Source organism: Bubalus kerabau, chromosome 15 (assembly GCF_029407905.1).
Source record: "Bubalus kerabau isolate K-KA32 ecotype Philippines breed swamp buffalo chromosome 15, PCC_UOA_SB_1v2, whole genome shotgun sequence".
Lineage (NCBI taxonomy): Eukaryota > Metazoa > Chordata > Mammalia > Artiodactyla > Bovidae > Bubalus > Bubalus kerabau.
The window spans coordinates 78,614,360-78,634,099 of record NC_073638.1 but is presented as its reverse complement, the minus strand read 5'-3'; the positions used below and the strand labels follow the sequence as shown (position 1 = coordinate 78,634,099).

Below are 19,740 nucleotides of genomic sequence, written 5' to 3'. Positions count from 1 at the left end.
TTTGTGAATAACTGCTAAAAAATAAAAACAATAACGTTATATCATGTGCCCCAATCTAATTGCCCTTTATCCTTTTTCCAACAGGTAAATCACAAAGCATTTCTCTCTTGTGAACGTCCAGGTTTCATGGGAAATAATGTTACTGAATTTATCCTCATGGGTCTTTCCCAAAATAAGGAAGTACAGCAACTATGCTTCATTTTGTTCCTACTCTTTTATATAATCCTCATGACAGGAAATTTTTTCATTATAATGACTGTTCTAAGGAGCCCAAATCTCAGCTCTCCAATGTACTTCTTCCTCAGCTTCCTACCCTTTGTTGACATCTGCTATTCCTCTGTCACAGCCCCCAAGCTGATTATTGATTTTCAAGTCAAGGACAAAAGAATCTTTTTTTATTTAAATTTATTTATTTTAATTGGAGGCTAATTACTTTACAATATTATATTGGTTTTGCCATACATCAACATGAATCCACCACGGGTGTACACATGTTCCCAATCCTGAACCCCCCCTCCCACCTCCCTCCCCGTACCATTCCTCTGGGTCTTTTGTTGGTTGTATGCTCCAGCTCTTTTTCTCCCACCTGTTTGGCTGCACAGAAATCTTTATCCTCACAGTGATGGCCTATGACAGGTCCGTGGCCATCTGTAAGCCTCTGCACTATTTGACCATCATGGACTGGAAATTCTGCTCCATCTTGCTGGCGTTCTGCTGGCTAGGAGGGTTTGTGCATATTTTTGTCCAGGCCATGCTCACGTAAAACTGCCTTCCTGTGGCCCCAACCTCATCGACCACTACTTCTGTGACGTCCACCCTTTACTGAAGCTGGCTTGCACAGACACATATGTGGCAGGGCTCATTGTGGTGGCCAACAGTGGCGTGATTTCGCTGAGCTCCTTTGTCATTCTTGTCGGTTCTTACACTGTCATCTTGCTTTCTTTCAAGACCCGCTCATCAGAGGGGAGGCACAAGGCCCTGTCCACATGTGCTTCCCATATCGTTGCGGTCATCTTGCTGTTTGTCCCCTGCCTCTTCATGTACCTGAGACCTTCCACCACTTTCCCTGAGGACAAGACAGTGGCTTTATTTTACACCATCATCACACCCAAGTTGAACCCTCTGACCTACACCCTGAGAAACATGGAGGTGGAAAATGCTATGAAGAGACTGTGGATCAAGAGGTTGTTGGGCAGAAATAGGAGAGACCCTGATAGGAAGTTCAGTGGTACTGGAACAGCCTCAGTTGTACCAGTTTCCAAAAATGGTTGCTGAGAATAGTCAGTAATCAGCCCTTAATCTCATCACACAAATAAGCAATTTAATATTAATCCAATATAAAGAGTCTTGGATTTGAAGTCTAAAGACCTAGTTTGGAGGACCAACCTTACTAGTCACTAGTGGTTTGACTTTAGTGATATTCAAATATCTGATAAGAGATATTCCCTACTGGGAGCTCTGAGTGGATTAAACATTTGTATAGAGAATTCCGACACCAAACATAGTCTGTTTCATATCAGATAGTATTGTTGTCTCTGGGCAATGCCTCTAAGTCATGAGACATGTCAGGTATGTCAAGTCTGAGCAAGCTCGGGGAGCTGGGGATGGACAGGGAAGCCTGGTGTGCTACAGTCCATGGGGTCACAAAGAGTCAGACACGACTGAGTGATCGAACTGAACTGAACTGACGTCAGGTATATCAGTTCAGTCACTCAGTCATGTCCGACCCTTTGCAACCCCATGGACTGCAGCACACCAGGCTTCCCTGTCCACCAATTCCCAGAGCTTGCTCAGACTCATGTCCATTGAGTCAGTGATGCCATCCAACCATCTCATCCTCTGTCCCCTTCTCCTCCTGACTTCAATCTTTCCCAGCATCAGGGTCTTTTCAAATGAGTCAGTTCTTCACATCAGGGGGCCAAAGTACTGGAGTTTCAGCTTCAGCATCAGTCCTTCCAATGAATATTCAGGACTGATTTCCTTTAAGATGGACTGGTTGGATCTCCTTGCAGTCCAAGGAACTCTCAAGAGTCTCCTCCAACATCACAGTTAAAAAGCATCAATTCTTCAGTCCTCAGCTTTCTTTATGGTCCAACTCTCACATCCATACATGACTACGGGAAAAACCATAGCCTTGACTAGAAGGACCTTTGTCGGCAAAGCAATGTCTCTGCTCTTTAATGTGTTGTCTAGGTTTTCTAATACAGGGATGATACCAAAACCAAATGCTGAAGTGGGTTTCACTCTCCTTTGCCTTACATGTTTCTTGATTTGTTAAATGGATTGATGTTACTGTTCCAACCACTTCCCAGGGTTATACAGAGAATCAAATGAGATGCAACTGCAGGTGAAAGCAATTTTTATGTGATAGGAACTGCATTCGTGAACCTTATGGTTCTTACCATTAACTTGGCAACTCCAGACACCTAGGCAACTCTCATTTTAAGAATTTAATTTGAGGTTAAGGAGTTTCTCTCACATAGCTTTCTTTAAACAGTTCATCGATGGGAATTGTTTCTGTGGATGCTACAGTACAAGTGATATTGGATTCAGAAAGTTTAAAAACACGCTCACCATTGGACTATCTGGGTCAAGAAAAGGGGTTCTAGTGGATGCTGTGGTGAGCCACCCACAGGCTCCTTCATTGCCTCAGCTGCCCAGAGGGATGGCTGCTCATGCCTGAGTCCTCATTCCTCTCTAGACACTGCTGCCCCCCAGGGCAGCACCAGAATCACACCCTCGTCCTCCGTAGACTGCACGCAAGAATGGTCAGTGGATGGTGAGAAGACCTGGGCCTCCTGCCTCAACTTGAGACAACTCCAAAGGGCCGTCCCAGCTCTAAGGCTCTTGGGGGACCCTCCCAGATCTTTTTGTCCCTATATCATGGTTTGACTTCCCCCTCTGCCCAATTCTGCCCTCTTCATTGTTATACAGAACTTAATACTGGGAGCACTTTCCAATAAATGTTCACACACAAACTCAACCTGAGAGATGTTGCCTAGGGAGTTCAACCATTGACATAGGTTTACAGTAAAAGGGGGAAATATACACAAATATTAAAATAATTTAAATTCAGTTTGCATGTCTTGAAGAGAAGAGTGTTCTACTTTCTGAGCAGGTTTACTAACTTGTTTAAACAATAGCCAGAACAGATCAAAATGTACAGTTTAAATCTTGAAGTAGTGCAACCAGAGAAGGCAATGGCACCCCACTCCAGCACTCTTGCCTGGAAAATCCCATGGATGGAGGAGCCTGGTATGCTGCAGTCCATGGGGTGGCTAAGAGTTGGACACGACTGAGCGACTTCACTTTCACTTTTCACTTTCATGCATTGGAGAAGGAAATGGCAACCCACTTCAGTGTTCTTGCCTGGAGAATCCCAGGGACGGGGGATCCTGGTGGGCTGCCGTCTATGGGGTCGCACAGAGTCGGACACGACTGAAGCGACTTAGCAGGAGCAGTGCAATAAACAGCATGTGAATTTTACATGACAGCCTAGCACCTTCAACCTCTCATCACTGAAACCCAGGAAGTTTGAACAGTTCTGAGTAGTGAGCTTCTTTATCTTTCAGGAGATTAAAAAATCTCCTGCAGGATAAGGAAGTATCCTTATCCCAGATACTTTTCCATTTAGCACTATCCTTTGAGCACTAAATGGAGACTTTTAAAATTTCAAGAAAGGTGTTCTGAAAAGCTGACCTCCTGGGGCATAGCACCTGGTGTTGGGATCCCACACGCCTGTGTCTAAGGGCAGTACAGGCTAGGGGCCGGTTGATGACTACTGACTGGCTGCAGAAGCAGGAACTCTAACCGTTGTTGTATGCTAATTGTTGTATGTACGCATGTAGTAATTGTTGTATGCTGCTGCTGCTGCTGCTAGGTCGCTTCAGTCATGTCCGACTCTGTGCGACCCCATAGACGGCAGCCCACCAGGCTCCCCCGTCCCTGGGATTCTCCAGGCAAGAACACTGGAGTGGGTTGCCATTTCATTCTCCCATGCATGAAAATGAAAAGTGAAAGTGAAGTCGCTCAGTCGTGTCCGACTCTAGCAACCCCATGAACTGCAGCCTACCAGGCTCCTCCGCCCATGGGATCCTCCAGGCAAGAACACTGGAGTGGGTTGCCATTTTCTTCTCCAATTGTTGTATGCTATCCTTCCTTTTTTCCCCTACCTTATATCAAGAGCACAGTAATAGCTAACATTTTAGGATTCAGATGAGATCCTGATTGAACTGACAGCATCCCACAGAACCATGACTAATTTCCTTTGTAGAGAACATAAACCATAGGCCAAATGAGGTTGAGAGCAGATGCTGAGAGCCCTCATGGTGGACTCTCGAACCCTTCTATTTGTGCTTCAGAACCACTCTCCACTCTGATTCACTATGCAGTGAAGATCCTCTGCAGTGACCTTCATGGACTGCTTCAGTGATTTTTTCTACTGTAATGAATAAAAAGAAAACTGAGAAGAGATGTAATTCCCCAGATCTTCCTGTCACATTTTTCATTTCTCTGCCAAACTGTGGAGAGATGCAATGCTGAGTGTCTCTGATTTTTAGTCACTGAGATCACTATCGCTTTCAACAATGACCCTGGATCTGAAATTGTCTTCACTCTGCTCCAAATAGTCAACCCTCTCTAGAAGCATAGATCCCTGTCCTTACAGACTGATGCTCCGCCCCAGTAGAATGTCTACACCATGTAACTAGTAGGTGAGTAAATGGGGACAGCCTCAAAATAAAATGCCCAAAGATTCCCACTCTCCTTTCCAAGGCTGAATAAGTTTTCTTGAATATGCACTTCCCAGTTTGTTGTATGCTTCTGGTCAATATCCAGGGGTTTTGAATCATTATTTTTGACAGTTTTGTCCAGTTTTGTTGTTGCTTCTTGGAGACAGGTTTTGTGAGCTACTTAGTCATCTATTCTGAAAGTCACACCTTCACAAACCTTATTTTTAGTGGTTAAACATTATACACAAATATCAAAACATTCTGAAACTTTAAATAATGAAATTAGGAAATCTTTGGTACATGAATAAGCGTAAAGTACAGCAAAATAAAAATGTTAATGTATAGATCTTTTGTGTGGTATGAAAATATAGGGGTTCCTGCTAGTCCCATGAAGGAGGTGAAAGGTGGCTGGAAGTCGGGGGATCTTCTTTGGGGGCTTCAATGAGGAGATAACCCTGCAACAGGGGCTGTGGGACCAATAGCCTAACACAGAGGCCATGTGGAGGAGATGGCTGCAATTCAGATGAGCCAAGATGAGCCCAAAGCCACAAAGGAGAATGAGAAATCGCTACCCATGCTATATAATATCTCATAAATCAGTAGGAAGTACCTCTCACTGATTTGCTCTTCCTCCCATAGGCACACAGCAGCCACACTGCTGACCTCTGCTGTAGTCAGGAGTGAACATAATAAGATCTCTCCAATAGAAGGTGAGGAGTGACCACTTTCAGCCCTGACCACAGGAAGCCTCCCATGAACATGCTCCACACTCTTTCCTCTGCCACTGTCTGGATGCACATAATACTGAGTCTCAGTAGATGTCTATGATGATTAATTGTATGTGTCAACTTGACTGAGCCACATGATGCCAAATATCTGGTTAAACATTATTTCTATGTGTGCCCATGAAGATGTTTCTGGAAAAGATTAGCATTTGACTCAGTAGACTGAGTCGTCTACTAGTAGGGAAATATTTCCCTCCCCCATGACAATATATCATCCAATCCATTGAGGTCCTGTTCACTTCAGTTCAGTTCAGTCACTCAGTCGTGTCCGACTCTTTGCGATCCCATGAACCACAGCACACCAGGCCTCCCTGTCCGTCACCAACTCCCGGAGTCTACCCAAACCCATGTCCATTGAGTCGGTGATGCCATCCAACCATCTCATCCTCTGTCATCCCCTTCTCCTCCTGCCCTCAATCTTTCCCAGCATCAGGGTCTTTTCTTTTTTTTTCAATTTATTTTATTTTATTTTTTAACTTTACAATATTGTATTGGTTTTGCCATATATCAACATTAATCCACCACAGGTATACACGTGTTCCCCATCCTGAACCCTCAAATAAGTCAGCTCTTCGCATCAGGTGACCAAAGTATTGGAGTTTCAGCTTCAACATCAGTCCTTCCAATGAATACCCAGGTCCTGAATAGCCAATAAATAAATAAACAATCTTTAAATTTATGAAAAAGAAATGATGGCTAAAAACTTCCCTGACCTGGAGAAAGAAACAGATATCCAGATCCAAGAAGCCCAGGAAGTTACACATAAGATGAGTACAAAGAGCCTCACACCAAGACATATTACCATTCAACTGGCAAAGTTAATGCCAAGGAGAGAATCTTTAAAAGCAATAAGAGAAAACCAACTTCTTATGTAAAAGGTAACCCCCATAAGACTATCAACAGGTTTCTCAGCAGAAGCTTTGTGGTCCAGAAGGAGACAATGTGCAAAGGGCGGAAAGCGCTGCCCAGCATACTCTACCCAGCAAAGCTGTCCTCCAGAACTGAAGGCAAGAGCAAGAGTTTCCCAGACAAGCAAGAGGTGAAGGAATTGATCACCATTAGACCAGTCCTATAAGACGTGTTAAAGGAAATTGTTCAAGCTAAAGTGAAAGGACTCTAATTAGTAACAGCAAAACATATGAAAATATAAATCTCACTGATAAAGTTAAATATATAGTTGAATTCAAAATATTCCAGTGTTGTAACAGTGGTGAGTAAATGACTTATAGCTCTAGTTTTATGGCTAAACATTAAAAGTATAAAAATAACTATAACTACAATAGTTTGTTAACAGACACACATAGTAAAAAGACATAAACTGTGACATCAAAAACATAAACGTTTGGGTAGTAAAAATGTGGAGCTTTAGTATGCATTTGAACTTAAGTTGTCATCAGCTTAAAATAGACTATTATAAATATGTGTCATGTAAGCCTCAAGGTAAACACAAACAAAAAGCCATAGTGGGTTGCCATTTCCTTCTCCAGTGCATGAAAGTGAAAAGTGAAAGTGAAGTTGCTCAGTCGTGTCCGACTCTTTGCGACCCCATGGACTGCAGCCCACCAGGCTCCTCCGCCCATGGGATTTTCCAGGCAAGAGGACTGGAGTGGGGTGCCATTGCCTTCTCCAAAAAGATAAAAAAAGAAAGAAATCTAGGCATACCACTACAGAAAATCATCAAATCACAAAGGAAGAAACCAAGAGGAAGAAAGAAACTAAGGAATTATAAAACAGCTAGAAAACAATTAAATTAAAATGGCAATAGTAAGTCCATACCAATTAACAATTACTTTAAATGTGAATGAACAAATTCTCCAATCAAAAGACACAGAGTATCTCAGTGAGTTAAAAAGATAAGATCCACAAAACCACTATGAGGTACCATTTCACACCAGTCAGAATGGCTGCGATCCAAAAGTCTACAAGTAATAAATGCTGGAGAGGGTGTGGACAAAAGGGAACCCTCTTACACTGTTGGTGGGAATGCAAACTAGTACAGCCACTATGGAGAACAGTGTGGAGATTCCTTAAAAAACTGGAAATAGAACTGCCTTATGATCCAACAATCCCACTGCTGGGCATACACACTGAGGAAACCAGAAGGGAAAGAGACACGTGTACCCCAATGTTCATCGCAGCACTGTTTATAATAGCCAGGACATGGAAGCAACCTAGATGTCCATCAGCAGATGAATGGATAAGAAAGCAGTGGTACATATACACAATGGAGTATTATTCAGCCATTAAAAAGAATACATTTGAATCAGTTCTAATGAGGTGTATGAAACTGGAGCCTATTATACAGAGTGAAGTAAGCCAGAAAGAAAAACACCAATACAGTATACTAACACATATATATGGAATTTAGAAAGATGGTAACAATAACCCTGTGTACGAGACAGCAAAAGAGACACTGATGTATAGAACAGTCTTATGGACTCTGTGAGAGAGGGAGAGGGTGGGAAGATTTGGGAGAATGGCATTGAAACATGTAAAATATCATGTATGAAACGAGTTGCCAGTCCAGGTTCGATGCACGATACTGGATGCTTGGGGCTGGTGCACTGGGACGACCCAGAGGGATGGAATGGGGAGGGAGGAGGGAGGAGGGTTCAGGATGAGGAATACATGTATACCTGTGGCGGATTCATTTTGATATTTGGCAAAACTAATACAGTTATGTAAAGTTTAAAAATAAAATTAAAAAAAAAAAAGATAAGATCCAACTATACATTGCCTATAACCCCTTCAACTTTAAGGCATAGACAGAAAGTGAAGTAATGAAGAAAGATATTCCATGCAAATAGAAACCAAAAGAGAGCAGGAGTTGCTGCTCTTATATGAGAAAAAAATGGACTTTTAGTCAAAGAATGTAATAAGAGGGACTTCTCTGGTGGCCCAGTGGTTAAGAATCTGCCTTCTGAAGCAAGGGACTCAGGTTCGATCCCTGGTCAGAGACGTAAGATCCCACATGCCGCCGAGCAACTAAGCCCACACACTGCGACTACTGAGCCCTTGCACTATTTCAGCCACAACTAGAGAGTCCATGTGCTTCAAGGAAAGATTCCACACGATTCAGTGAAGACCCCACATGCTGCAACTAAGGCCTGTTGCAGCCAAATAAACAGATTTTAAAAAAAAGAATGTAACAAGAGAAAAAGCACATTGTGATATAGTAATAAAGAGGTTAATACATGGAATCTAAAATAAAAGGTCAAACTCAGAAAGAGAGAGTAGAAAAGTAGTTTCTAGGCACTGGAGGGTGGGGGAAATAGGGAAAGTTGGTGAAAGGGTACAAACTTTCAGTTATAAGATGAATAAGGTCAGAGGATTTAATGTCCAGCATGGTGACTAAAGTTGACAACACCGTACTGTATAATCGAAATTCACTAAAAGAGTAGACCTTAAATATTCTCACCAAAAAAGGTAAATATGTGAGTTTGCAGAGTGACGGATGTGCCATCGCTAGATGGGGGAGTCCTTTTACAATGTATGTGTGTGTATATATATCAAATAACTACCACATATGCTTTAACTATCTCATGATTTCACTTGTCAATCCCTCAACAAAGCTGAAATTAAAAATAAAATAGAATATAAAGAACGGTGCTATGGACTAACTGGTGGTGGTGGTTTCATTGCTAAATCATGTCCGACTCTTGTGAGACCCCATGGACTGTAGCCCACCAGGCTCCTCTGTCCATGGGATTCTCTAGGCAAGAATACTGGAGTGGGTTGCCATATCCTTCTCCAGGGGATCTTCCCAACCCAGGAATCGAACCTGGGTCTCCTGCATTGCAGGCAGATTCTTTACCATCTGAGCTATGAGGGAAGCCCATGGACTAATTGTGTCTGCCAAAAATTCATGTGTTGAAGTTCTAACCCTTGTTGTGATGGTATTTGAGCTGGAGTCTTTGGGAAGTACTTAGAGTTAGAGGAGGTAATGAGGGTAGAACCTTGATGATGGAATTAGCAGAAGAACCCGTTCTCTCTCTCTCTCTCTCTCTCTCTCTCTGCCACGTCAGGACACAGCCAGAAGGCAGACTCTGCAAGCCAGGAAGCAAGCATGTCCTTACCAGGGGACCAAATCCACCAGCACCTTGATCTTGGGCTGCTGGTCTCCAGAACTACGAGAATCCCATTGCTTAAGCCACCCCATCTGATATTTTGTTATGGCAACCAGGCCTAATACAGGTGAGCATATCTACATACACTGATAGTGAAAGAGCTCCAAAATGTATTATGAAACTTTTTTAAAAGTTGAAAAAACATATGTGTAATACAATGTAAATGTAAAAAGGAAAACTGTTGATCAAATCCATGTATTCTCAGCGGTTTCCACTAACACTCCACAACTCAGATGTTAGCCTCTTCGCATTTAATAAAAAAAGGTCTCTACTGCTACAAGGATCATCAAGGGAAGAAAAAGAGCCAATTAGTTTTCTGTTCAGTGACTACAGTGATCAGTTACTCCTCCACTTTCTGGAGGCCACACTCAGGTTTTCTGGCATGATGACAACTTCAGGCAATTAATTATGCCCTCAGGAGCTGAAGCAAAGAGTTAGGAAAAGTTTGCGAAGGAGCAAATTAATGCCATCCCTTGGGGGTTCTTCAGAACGAAGAAGTTTCTTTCCCTCCTTGAGATCCCCAGGAGCTTCAGGTAAGTAATTACAGGCATGGTTGGAAGCTTCAAGAGCACATTCCCACTGAATTAGTGCAAGTCACTAATGAGCTCACAGCTCCCGACACCTGTAAGCGTACTGTGGACCTCAACCAGGACACAGCATCTCCCAGTATCCCCGTTAGGTCCACAGAATCATACATTTTAGAAGCAACTGTGTTGCCATGCCAATGCAGAACAGAAGCCATTTCTTTCCCATCTACTTCTTCCCCAGACAGGTGGCTCTGGAAGGGAGGTGGAGACCACCATTCATGGAATCCCTGCAAGGTGCCAGACACTATGCTGAACACTTTATCCACTGGTCTGACATCAGGGGCACAGGACGCACATGCTCAGCAGGACCCACAGCTCTCTTCTTCCAGGGAACCCGGTCAAATGCTGTTCCCCACTGATGGAAGGTGGACGTAAGTGGTACATGTCACGTACAAACCTGGACCATAGAATCCTCCCTCGCACTGACTCCTGAGTTCTCTTCCTCATCTGCCAGCTGGATGGTGACCCCTAGATGACCTCGACAAGCTTGGGTTAAAGCTGGGGAAGCCTTGAATAGTGCCAGCCACATTAAACTGTGACATAGGCATTAAACCATTGAGATCTGGGGGTTATTCCTTATAAAACCAGTTCATTTAGCTAACTCATTCGATCTATTTCACCATCTGGTGAAATCTCACCACTCAATCTATTTCACCGTTTTTCATTTCACAAATTAAATCACATCGTTTATTTACCCAACTAATGGTTCAAGGCCACCTCTGCCTTAATAGCAGAAGTCCTTTATCTCTCACATAATGATGGATACCATCTCTTCTCAGAATATCAACTTCTGAGCTCCTTTTCTTTTTTTATCATCATCATCAATAACTTTTATTTGTTTTTAAATTATGTCCCTTGACAAACCATAGATTGATGAAATCTATCTTTGGTCATCATTGAAAGATAAAGACCAAAAGATACTAGAAAATAAACAGTTAAACTGTATCTTCCTTTCACCAAATCTCTTCTTTGATTACCGAAATGATGTTTTCAACCAACCTTGTCATGGATTTCACAAGGGAATATTAACAATAATTACAAGACTGTAAAGAGAGGTTGATAATGAGTTGGGGATGAGATGAAGTGGTCAGCTCAGAACATGCCTTAGCAGAGCACACAAAGAAGAAGAGGGGCTATCGTGGTTTCGTGGATCCTCCTGGAGTGAAGTTGTTGTTCAGTCGCTAAGTTGTCTCCAACTCTTTGAGACCCCCTAAGCTGCAGAACGCCAGGCTTCCCTGTCCTTCACAATTTCCCAGAGTTTGCTCAAACTCTGACTCATCAAAGTCAGTGATGCCATCCAACCACCTTATTCTCGGTTGCCCCTTCTCCTCCCACCTTCAATCTTTCCCAGCATCAGGGTCTTTTCCAGTGAATCAGCTCTTTGCATCACGTTGCCAAAGCATTGGAGCTTTGGCCTCAGCATCAGTTCTTCCAATGAATATTCAGAGTAGATTTCCTTTAGGATTGATTTGTTTGATCTCCTCGAAGTCCAAGGGACTCTCAAAAGTCTTCTCCAGCCCCACAGTTCAAAAGCATCAATTCTTCAGCACTCAGCCTTCTTTATGGTCCAACTCTCACATCCGTACATGACTCCTAGAAAGACCATAGCTTGATCTTATGGACCTTTGTCGGCAAAGTAATGTCTCTGTTTTTTGATACATGGTCTAGGTTTGTCACAGCTTTCCTTCCAAGGCATAAGCATCTTTAATTTCATGGCTTGCAGCCACTGTCCACAGTGGCTTTGGAGCCCATGAAAATAAAGTCTGTTTCTATTTCTACTGGGTGCCCCAGCCCCAGGGTCTGACACTGGGAAGACTGTTTCCAAATCAAAGCTCAGTCTGCTCGCTGCAGGACAGGCCAGTAATCAAGAGTGGAGGTGTTGAGGCCTGGTATCTGATGGCAGGCTAGTGCCGTAGACATCTTCTGGGGTCTGGATGCCAGTTTCTTTTATAGAACAGAGAGGGGAGAAGGAGGGCAGGAAGTGAAAAGGCCATTGTTGCTCTTTAGTCACTAAAAAACTCTTTGCCACCCCACGGACTGTAGCCCACCAGGCTCCTCTATCTAAGGGATTCTCCAGGCAAGAACACTGGAGTGGGTTGCCATTTCCTTCTCCAGGGGCTCTTCCTGGCCCAGGGATTGAACCTGCAACTCTTTATATCTCCTCCATTGGCAGGCAGGTTCTTTACCACTAGCGCCACCTGGGAAGCCCAAAGAGGGAATAAATCTTGAAAACATCTCTTGGCTTGGCCAGCATGGGGTGGTGCAGGAATGGAATATATCAATTTCCTCTTTTCTGCTGCCATTCGCAGGTGGGCAGGGTCAGAAGGTCTCCCTGAGAGTTGAACAAAGGCACTTTAGTTTGACATTCTGGCAGAGGGGCAGGTTCCCAGAGGCAGGCCATTACATATGCTTACAGCTATAGACCAGTTCATCCTAAAGGAAATCAGTCCTGAATATTCACTGGAAGGACTGATGCTGAAGCTGAAACTCCAATACTTTGGCCACCTGATGCAAAGAACGGACTCACTGGAAAAGACTCTGATGCTGGGAAAGATTGAAGGCAGGAGGAGAAGGGGACGACAGAGGATGAGATGGTTGGATGGCATCTCTGACTCAATGGACGAGTTTGGGTAAACTCCAGGAGTTGGTGATGGACAGGAAGGCCTGGCGTGCTGCAGTCCATGGGGTTGCAAAGAGTCGGACACGACTGAGCGACTGAACTGCTGCTGCTGCTAAGTCACTTCAGTCGTGTCCAACTCTGAGACCCCATAGACGGCAGCCCACGAGGCTCCCCCGTCCCTGGGATTCTCCAGGCAAGAACACTGGAGTGGGGTGCCATTTTCTTCTCCAATGCATGAAAGTGAAAAGAGAAAGTGAAATCATTCAGTCGTGTCCGACTCCTAGCGACGCAAGAGTCCCCTTAGCTGATTCTAAAACCAGAGACATACAGGAGGGCTAAAGGTAACCAAGACTTCACTTGTGAAGATTGTACAGGTATGCTTGCTTATTCCTGGGAAGAACACAGAGAAAGAGACTGAAAACTGCCTGCGGCTCTGACTGGGTTCTCAGTACTGCCCCAGTACGCACCCCACCCACACAGGGAGGCCACTGCACCCACTCTTGCTCCTGGTTCTGTTCTCGACTAGGAAGAAGTGCCACGGCCGAGGAATGCTCACTCGCCTGCAAGGGATCCATGAACCAGCTCAGACCTGATCCTCAGGGTTTCTGCTCCTACACCTCGGGCCCTGTCCACGCTCCCAGTAGAGTGGTGACCGCTACTGAGCACCAGAAATTCCTGGCCCTGACTCCAGCTCCTCCACCTCCGCCCCTACCTCCCACCAAGGTGGTAGCTGCTTGTACACCCTCGGGGACGATATGACCCGTGCTCACTTCAAAGCCAGCCAGCTCTCTGACTTCCTTTTTTGCAAACCTGTTTTCCTCCATTGCCATCTGACAACCTGAATTGCTTTCTCAGCTCAGTCCTTTGGCGCCATCTAGTGGCGATATGCAAAACCGCTGCCGAGCCTCGCCTGCCTGTAAGAAAGTTAGGCTGTGTCTACAGATGCTGGGAAATCCCTAGGTCGGGAAGATCCCCTGTAGGAAATAGCAGTTGCGTGGACAGAGCCGCAGAGTTCAACACAATGACTGAGCACACACACCATTTATAGGGTAACGCCTAGGCCCTTCTGTTTTTCTTCAGAGGGCCCAGGGACTGTCCAGCAAGGGAGCTGTGGAACCCCAGATGGGGTGGGAGAGCTGTAAGAACTTTGAGGAGCAGGGCTCATCCTCTTTTCCCCCTGCCTTTTGCCTCTGCCTCCTCCCCCTGCCCCCCAGGTCCCCACCAGGCCCTCCACCCTGGCAGACACACACTCAACCAGGAGCAAGAAGGTGGGCCCCGTTCTCTCTAGCTTAACAGCTCAGAATCTAATACCGTAAATTTAACTTTCACTTTTTAAGAAACTCCCTGCAACTGGAGGTACTCAAAAAAGACTTGGATTCACACTCATTTTGAAGAACTTGGTAAATTTGGACAAGTATATCTTGGAATATGTTATGGCTTACTTTTCTGAGTCAAGAAGAAAAACGCTAAAGTTTTAAATTAGTCTCAACAAGAACTCCATACTCAGTGGGGAAAATTATAAAATTTAGGTAAGTAAAAATAAAAGCCACTCATAACCCCCCACCATTGGGAGCTTCCCTGGAGGCTCAGTGGTACAGAATCCACCCGCCAATGCAGAGGACATGGGTTCGATCCCTGGTCTGGGAAGATCCCACAGGCCACGGAACAGCTAACACCATATGTCCCAACTACAGAGCCTGTGCTCTAGAGCCCGGGAAACTCAATGCTGAGTCCCCTGGCCCTAGAGCCTGGGCTCTGCACCAGGAGAGGCTGCTGAGATGAGAAGCCTGCTCCCTGCAGCTAGAGAGCAGACCCCACTCACCGCACCTAGAGATGAGTCCTCAGAGCAACGAAGACCAGCACAGCCAAAAATAAATACATTTTTTTAAAAATTATAACCACACCATTACTTCCCTGTGGCGTTATCTTTCTTGTCTTCTTATATGCTTACCTAACTGCTTCCTGGAATTATTTTCTTATAGTTCTATAAACTGCTTTTCTCACTTCAGAACTTGATTTTTATTTCCTGTTGTAACCGAGCTGGACCCTCTGGGCCCTTCCCAGGAGAGACCTCCCCCACCCTCCCCACCGTGTCCTCTGCCTGCCTCTTGTCTGCAGAAAAATTTTAGCCGAGGAATAAACTTAGGGACTTCCACGGTGGTCCAGTGGTTAAGAATCCTCCTGCCAAGGCAGGGGATATGGGTTCCACCCCTGGTCTGGGAAGATCCCACACGCCGTGGAGCAACTAAACCCATACGCCACAACCATAGAGCCTGGGGGCTCCAACCACTGAAGCCCCTACACCCGAGGGCCCACGCTCCATCACAGGAGAGCAGCCCCCGATCACCGCAACTAGAGAAAGCCTCCATGCAGCAATAAGACCCAACACAGGCAGAAACAGGATACATTTAATCAGAGAAGTGAGAGAACGCAGAAGAGAAGCAGCCAAACAGGACAAAATAATAGCAGTTTAGCCTTTAAAGTCAAGAACATTTAGTTCCTCCTCAAGGGCTGTGAAGTCAAAGTGAAAGTCATAACCGACTCTACTGCAACCACGTGGACTGTAGGCCGCCAGGCTCCTCTGTCCCTGGGGTTCTCTAGGCGAGAATCCTGGAGTGGGCAGCCATTCCCTTCTCCAGGGGATCTTCCCAACCCAGGGATCAAACCTGCGTCTCCCTCACTGCAGGTGGATTCTTTACGGTCTGAGCCTCACGGGAAGGCCTCACGGGCTATACATTCATCTGTTTCCAAAACCATTGCTACACCAGAGGTTCTAACAGACTTCCCTGCTTCCGGACTCCCGGCAGCCCGAGCTCCATGCAGAGACCAGCGTGTCAGGACTCTGCTGTGGAAACTCTGATGGCCTCCCAGGGCTTGTAGCCTCTCCGGACCTCGGCTCACGAAGCTCCACTCGATGGGCCCTGACTTCCTCTCTGGCTTCATATCGTGCCTTAGCTTCTTTACCAACAAGACCCCAGAGACCACACTGCTCTTCAAATGCCAAACCCACTCCTGCCGCAGTTTGTCCGAGGCTGCCCCCGCCCACTCCCTCGGGGCTCGCTCTCTCATTCCAGCTGGAAGGGATCAACAGATACGTGTTCAATTCCTTCTTCACTTCCTGCCTCTCTGTAGGCCCTTAAATTCCACAAGGGCAATGATCATGCCTTTTTTTTTCCCCCACAAAGGTACATACCAAGGGCCCACTGCCAGCCCACAGTACTTGATCAAAACAAATCTAAGTTGATTAAAAAAAACAGCTGCACCTACCTGGTGTTTCAGATGTCCTAGGCAATACGCTGACTGTCTCGGCACGTCACAGCGTCACCTGTCACCACACTCCTCCGTCTTCCTTCTTTCTGAACTAACCCTCAAGGCCGCTCTCTGCGGGGACATGAAGGTAGGCCCCGGAAGCTTCCCAGTTGAAGGGGTAATGGTCAGGGGACCATTCAAGACATGTGGATGGATTCAAAATACACGCAGGACGATGCCCTCCGAAGAAACTGAGTCTCTAGACTGCTTTGGATTTAACGAGAAGACGCCCATCCGGGCCCAAGTCCACTCAGGGCCTTGAGGCTGTGGACTCAACAAGCCACAGATGTTGCTCTCCAAATTCCCCAGGCAAACTTCAGCTCTCTTCCACTTAGTGCTTCCCATCTTTTTTTTAAGAGAACAAATGGATGGTTACCAGAGAGTAAGCATTTCAGAGGAGGGATAGTTAGGGAGTTTGGTATTGACGTGTGTGAGTGTGTGTGTGTGTGTGTGTGTGTGAGAGTGGGTGGGTGTGAGTGTGGGCTCAGTCATGTCTCTTTGCAACCCCATGGACTATATATACATAGCCCACCAGGTTCTTCTGTCCATGGGATTTTCCAGACAAGAATACTGGAGTGGGTTGCCATTTCCTCCTCCAGGGCATCGTCCTGACCCAGGGATCAAACCCTCATCTCTTGTGTCTCATAAACCGGCAAGCAGATTCCTTACTGCTGAGTCAACTTGGAAGTCCCCCTAACGAGTACACACTGCTACGTTGAAAACAGATAACCAACAAGGACCTACCGTGTAGCACAGGGAACTCTGTGCTCAGGCCTCTGAACTTTGGACCTGCAATGTCCTTCTTACCACCATACATCTGGAAGCCTCTTTTTAAAAGCAAAAGATTTCCTATCCTCACTGAGGCAAGTAGTCACATCTGGAACAATTACATTGTCATATGCTCCAGACCTGTGCTCTCTGCCTAATCAGAAAAGTAATTACAGCAACAGGCTCCAGGCAGACCTGGACACACTACAGGAATCCGTGCCCAGAAAACTACCTGATTCCACCCAGTGTTTCAAACAAACAACTCAGGAATGTGCTGGAACTCTCAGGAGTTGTTTTGACTTGGCAAGCAGGCCAGCATTTAGCAGTTGTCTCCAGATGGCTGGCGCAGGCGAGGAGGATGAGAAATAGAGAAAGGGAAGTGGGGAGAGAGACAAGGATGGAGGGGGTGCTATCAGCAAAGCAAACGAAGGACCTGCTAGGACCCAACAGCGAAGACCACGGAGGACCTCGTGGGACCTGGAGGCTCCAGCTGAGTGAGCTCCAGCGTGGTCTCTTCTGTGCGGGAAAGTACACCGTTCACTCCCACTAACCAGCCAAGAGTCTGGTGCGCCCCCTGCGTGCATCTTACTGTGGTTACTCACCTTTGTGACCACCATGCGCTTTCCACGCAAAGAAAATAGTGAAGACAAAGTAGTGTGTGTGTGTGTGTGTGTTAGTCATTCAGTCGTGCCCGATCCTTTGCAACCTGGGCTGAAGCCTGCCAGACTCCTCCATCCATGGGATTCTCCAGGCAAGAATACTGGAATGGGTTGCCATTCCATTCTCCAGGGGATCTTCTAGACCCAGGGATCGAACCCAGGTGTCCCACACTGTGGGCAGATTCTTTACCGTCTGAGCCACCTGGGAAGCCCATACGTCTCAGTAAGTTAACTTGTTTATGTATGTACACGCACACACAGGACTGGTCAGCATCTTAAAGGTGAGGCCGTTTTCGTCAACCAGGCTTACAATCCCAAGGTTCTTCCCTGCCAGGGTCATCAGCCACCACCTCACCTCACCTTGCCCCACCCTCCCTGCAAGCTCACATCTCAGCAGCCTCCACGTGGGCACATTCACCCTCTGCCTTCCCCCTTGTATCCTCCTCCTAAAATCCTGCTCAAGATTCAGCTCACCTGCCATCCCCTCTCTTATGCTCCTGGGATTCCTGTCTCCTGCTCCTTTAAATCACTTCTGGTATTTTTCGGGTCATTTTGCATTTGCATCCCTCGTGCCCCTGGCCCTCTGGACTGTCCACTTCTTCCAGGCAGGACTTGTGTGGTGTTCACCTTTATCTTCCTGATGGGCTTGAAGCAGGGGTTGAGTGATGAGCGTGTAGCGACACTTTCTCTTCAATACACTGTGGTTGAACTGCCTTAGTGAAAATGAGCTGGTGCATCCAGGTGTGATACAATATTTTTCTCCCTATGTTCATCATCTGTTAGATTCTAACATACTAAGGATTTAGTTTACATACGTTTGTCCACCTCCTCTCACTTTGCTGGTAAAGAATCTGCTTGCAGTGCTGGAGACCTGGGTTCAATCCCTGGGTTGGGAAGATCCCTTGGAGAAGGGAATGGCTACCCACTCCAGTATTCTGGCCTGGAGAATTCCATGGACTGTATACCCACAGGGTTGCAAAGAGTCCGGACATGACTGAGTGACTTTCACTTTCCACAAGGGCAGAGATTTCTATCTTGTTCACAGTTGAACCCTCAGCCACCAAGGTATAGTTGCTGGTGGACAGTAGGTACTCAATACATCACTGTTGAATGGCTTGATTTATTTCAGGAAAGAGGAGCAAGAGATAGCTTAAAATCATCTCAGTTCACTTAAGAGTTTGCATCAAGGCATAAGGGAGTGAGATGAAAGAAAAACCCCCAAACTGCTACCATCCCCCGGGAATTTTGAGATTCCCCAAATCCATCAACCAGAAAGCCTCTAAAGATCCTGGAGGCTTGCCTAAGGCATGTGAGCTGCCCCCAAGTGGGTGTCTGTCCACCTGCAGACCCCTGCCTCCTACCCTCTGGGAACATATGCCACCACATTTTGGAGGTGCGCTCACTCCCCCAGGCCCCACTTTATCACCCTCCGTGTGTGTTCTGGGATGACTTTTGTTGTTCCTGCTGTTGTTTAGTCGGTCAGTCGTGGTCCAACTCTTTCGTGACCCCATGGACTATAGCCCACCAGACTCCTCTGTCCATGGGGTTTCCCAGGCAAGAATACTGGAGTGGGTAGCCATTTCCTCCTCCAGGGGATCTTCCCGACCCAGGGACTGAACCCACAACTCCTGCATTGCAGGTGGATTCTTTACCACTGAGCCACCAGGGAAGCCCTTTAGGCTGACTTATGTGCCCCCAAGGTTTATATGCTAAAATCCTAACCTCCAGTGCCTCCCAATGCAAATGTATTTGGAGATAAGAGTCTCCAGAGGTAACTCAGGTCATATGAGGTCATTAGCATGGGCTGTGATCCCCAGTGACTGGTGTTCTTGTAAGAAGAGATTAGAACACACAGGGGGAACACGGTCGTCCACCAGCCAGAGTGGCCTCAGAGGAAACCAACCTGCCGACACCTCAATCTCAGACGTCTAGCCTCCAGGACAGGGAGATGGTCTGTTTTTAATGTTTAAGCCCCTCAGCATGCTGTACTTAGTTACAGCAGCCCCTAGCAAACCAAAACAAGGTGGAAAAATCCCAAGGGAAACATGCTTTTGTTAAGGATCCCCCAGCTGAACAGAGGCCAGTAAACTGCTCAGTAAATGATATGATGTGGACATAAAGTAAGGAGGCAGAAAGACAAGCAAACACAGGCATG

At 46.0% G+C, this 19,740-nt stretch overlaps 2 protein-coding genes across 8 annotated transcripts in view; one reads left to right on the top strand and one right to left on the bottom strand.

Moving 5' to 3' along the window:
- Positions 1-17,216, bottom strand: part of LOC129627674 (olfactory receptor 4B1-like) — a 72,301-nt gene extending 55,085 nt beyond the window's left edge. For 2 of the 7 annotated variants that reach the window (XM_055547137.1, XM_055547138.1), the window contains exons 1-2: positions 16,903-17,130; positions 16,117-16,503 (exon numbers count right to left, since the gene is read on the bottom strand). The gene's annotated coding sequence lies outside the window, so the exon portion shown is untranslated. Of the gene's footprint in view, positions 1-16,116; positions 16,504-16,902 lie in introns of all 7 variants that reach the window. The other 5 variants (XM_055547135.1, XM_055547132.1, XM_055547134.1 and 2 more) reach the window with 5 other exon arrangements.
- LOC129627872 (olfactory receptor 4S2-like) lies at positions 127-13,608 on the top strand. The gene is given in 5 exon segments (XM_055547335.1): positions 127-390; positions 548-755; positions 758-1,228; positions 2,702-2,779; positions 13,376-13,608. Coding segments are annotated over 5 exon segments (1,254 nt in total).
- Positions 17,217-19,740: the final 2,524 nt, after the last annotated feature.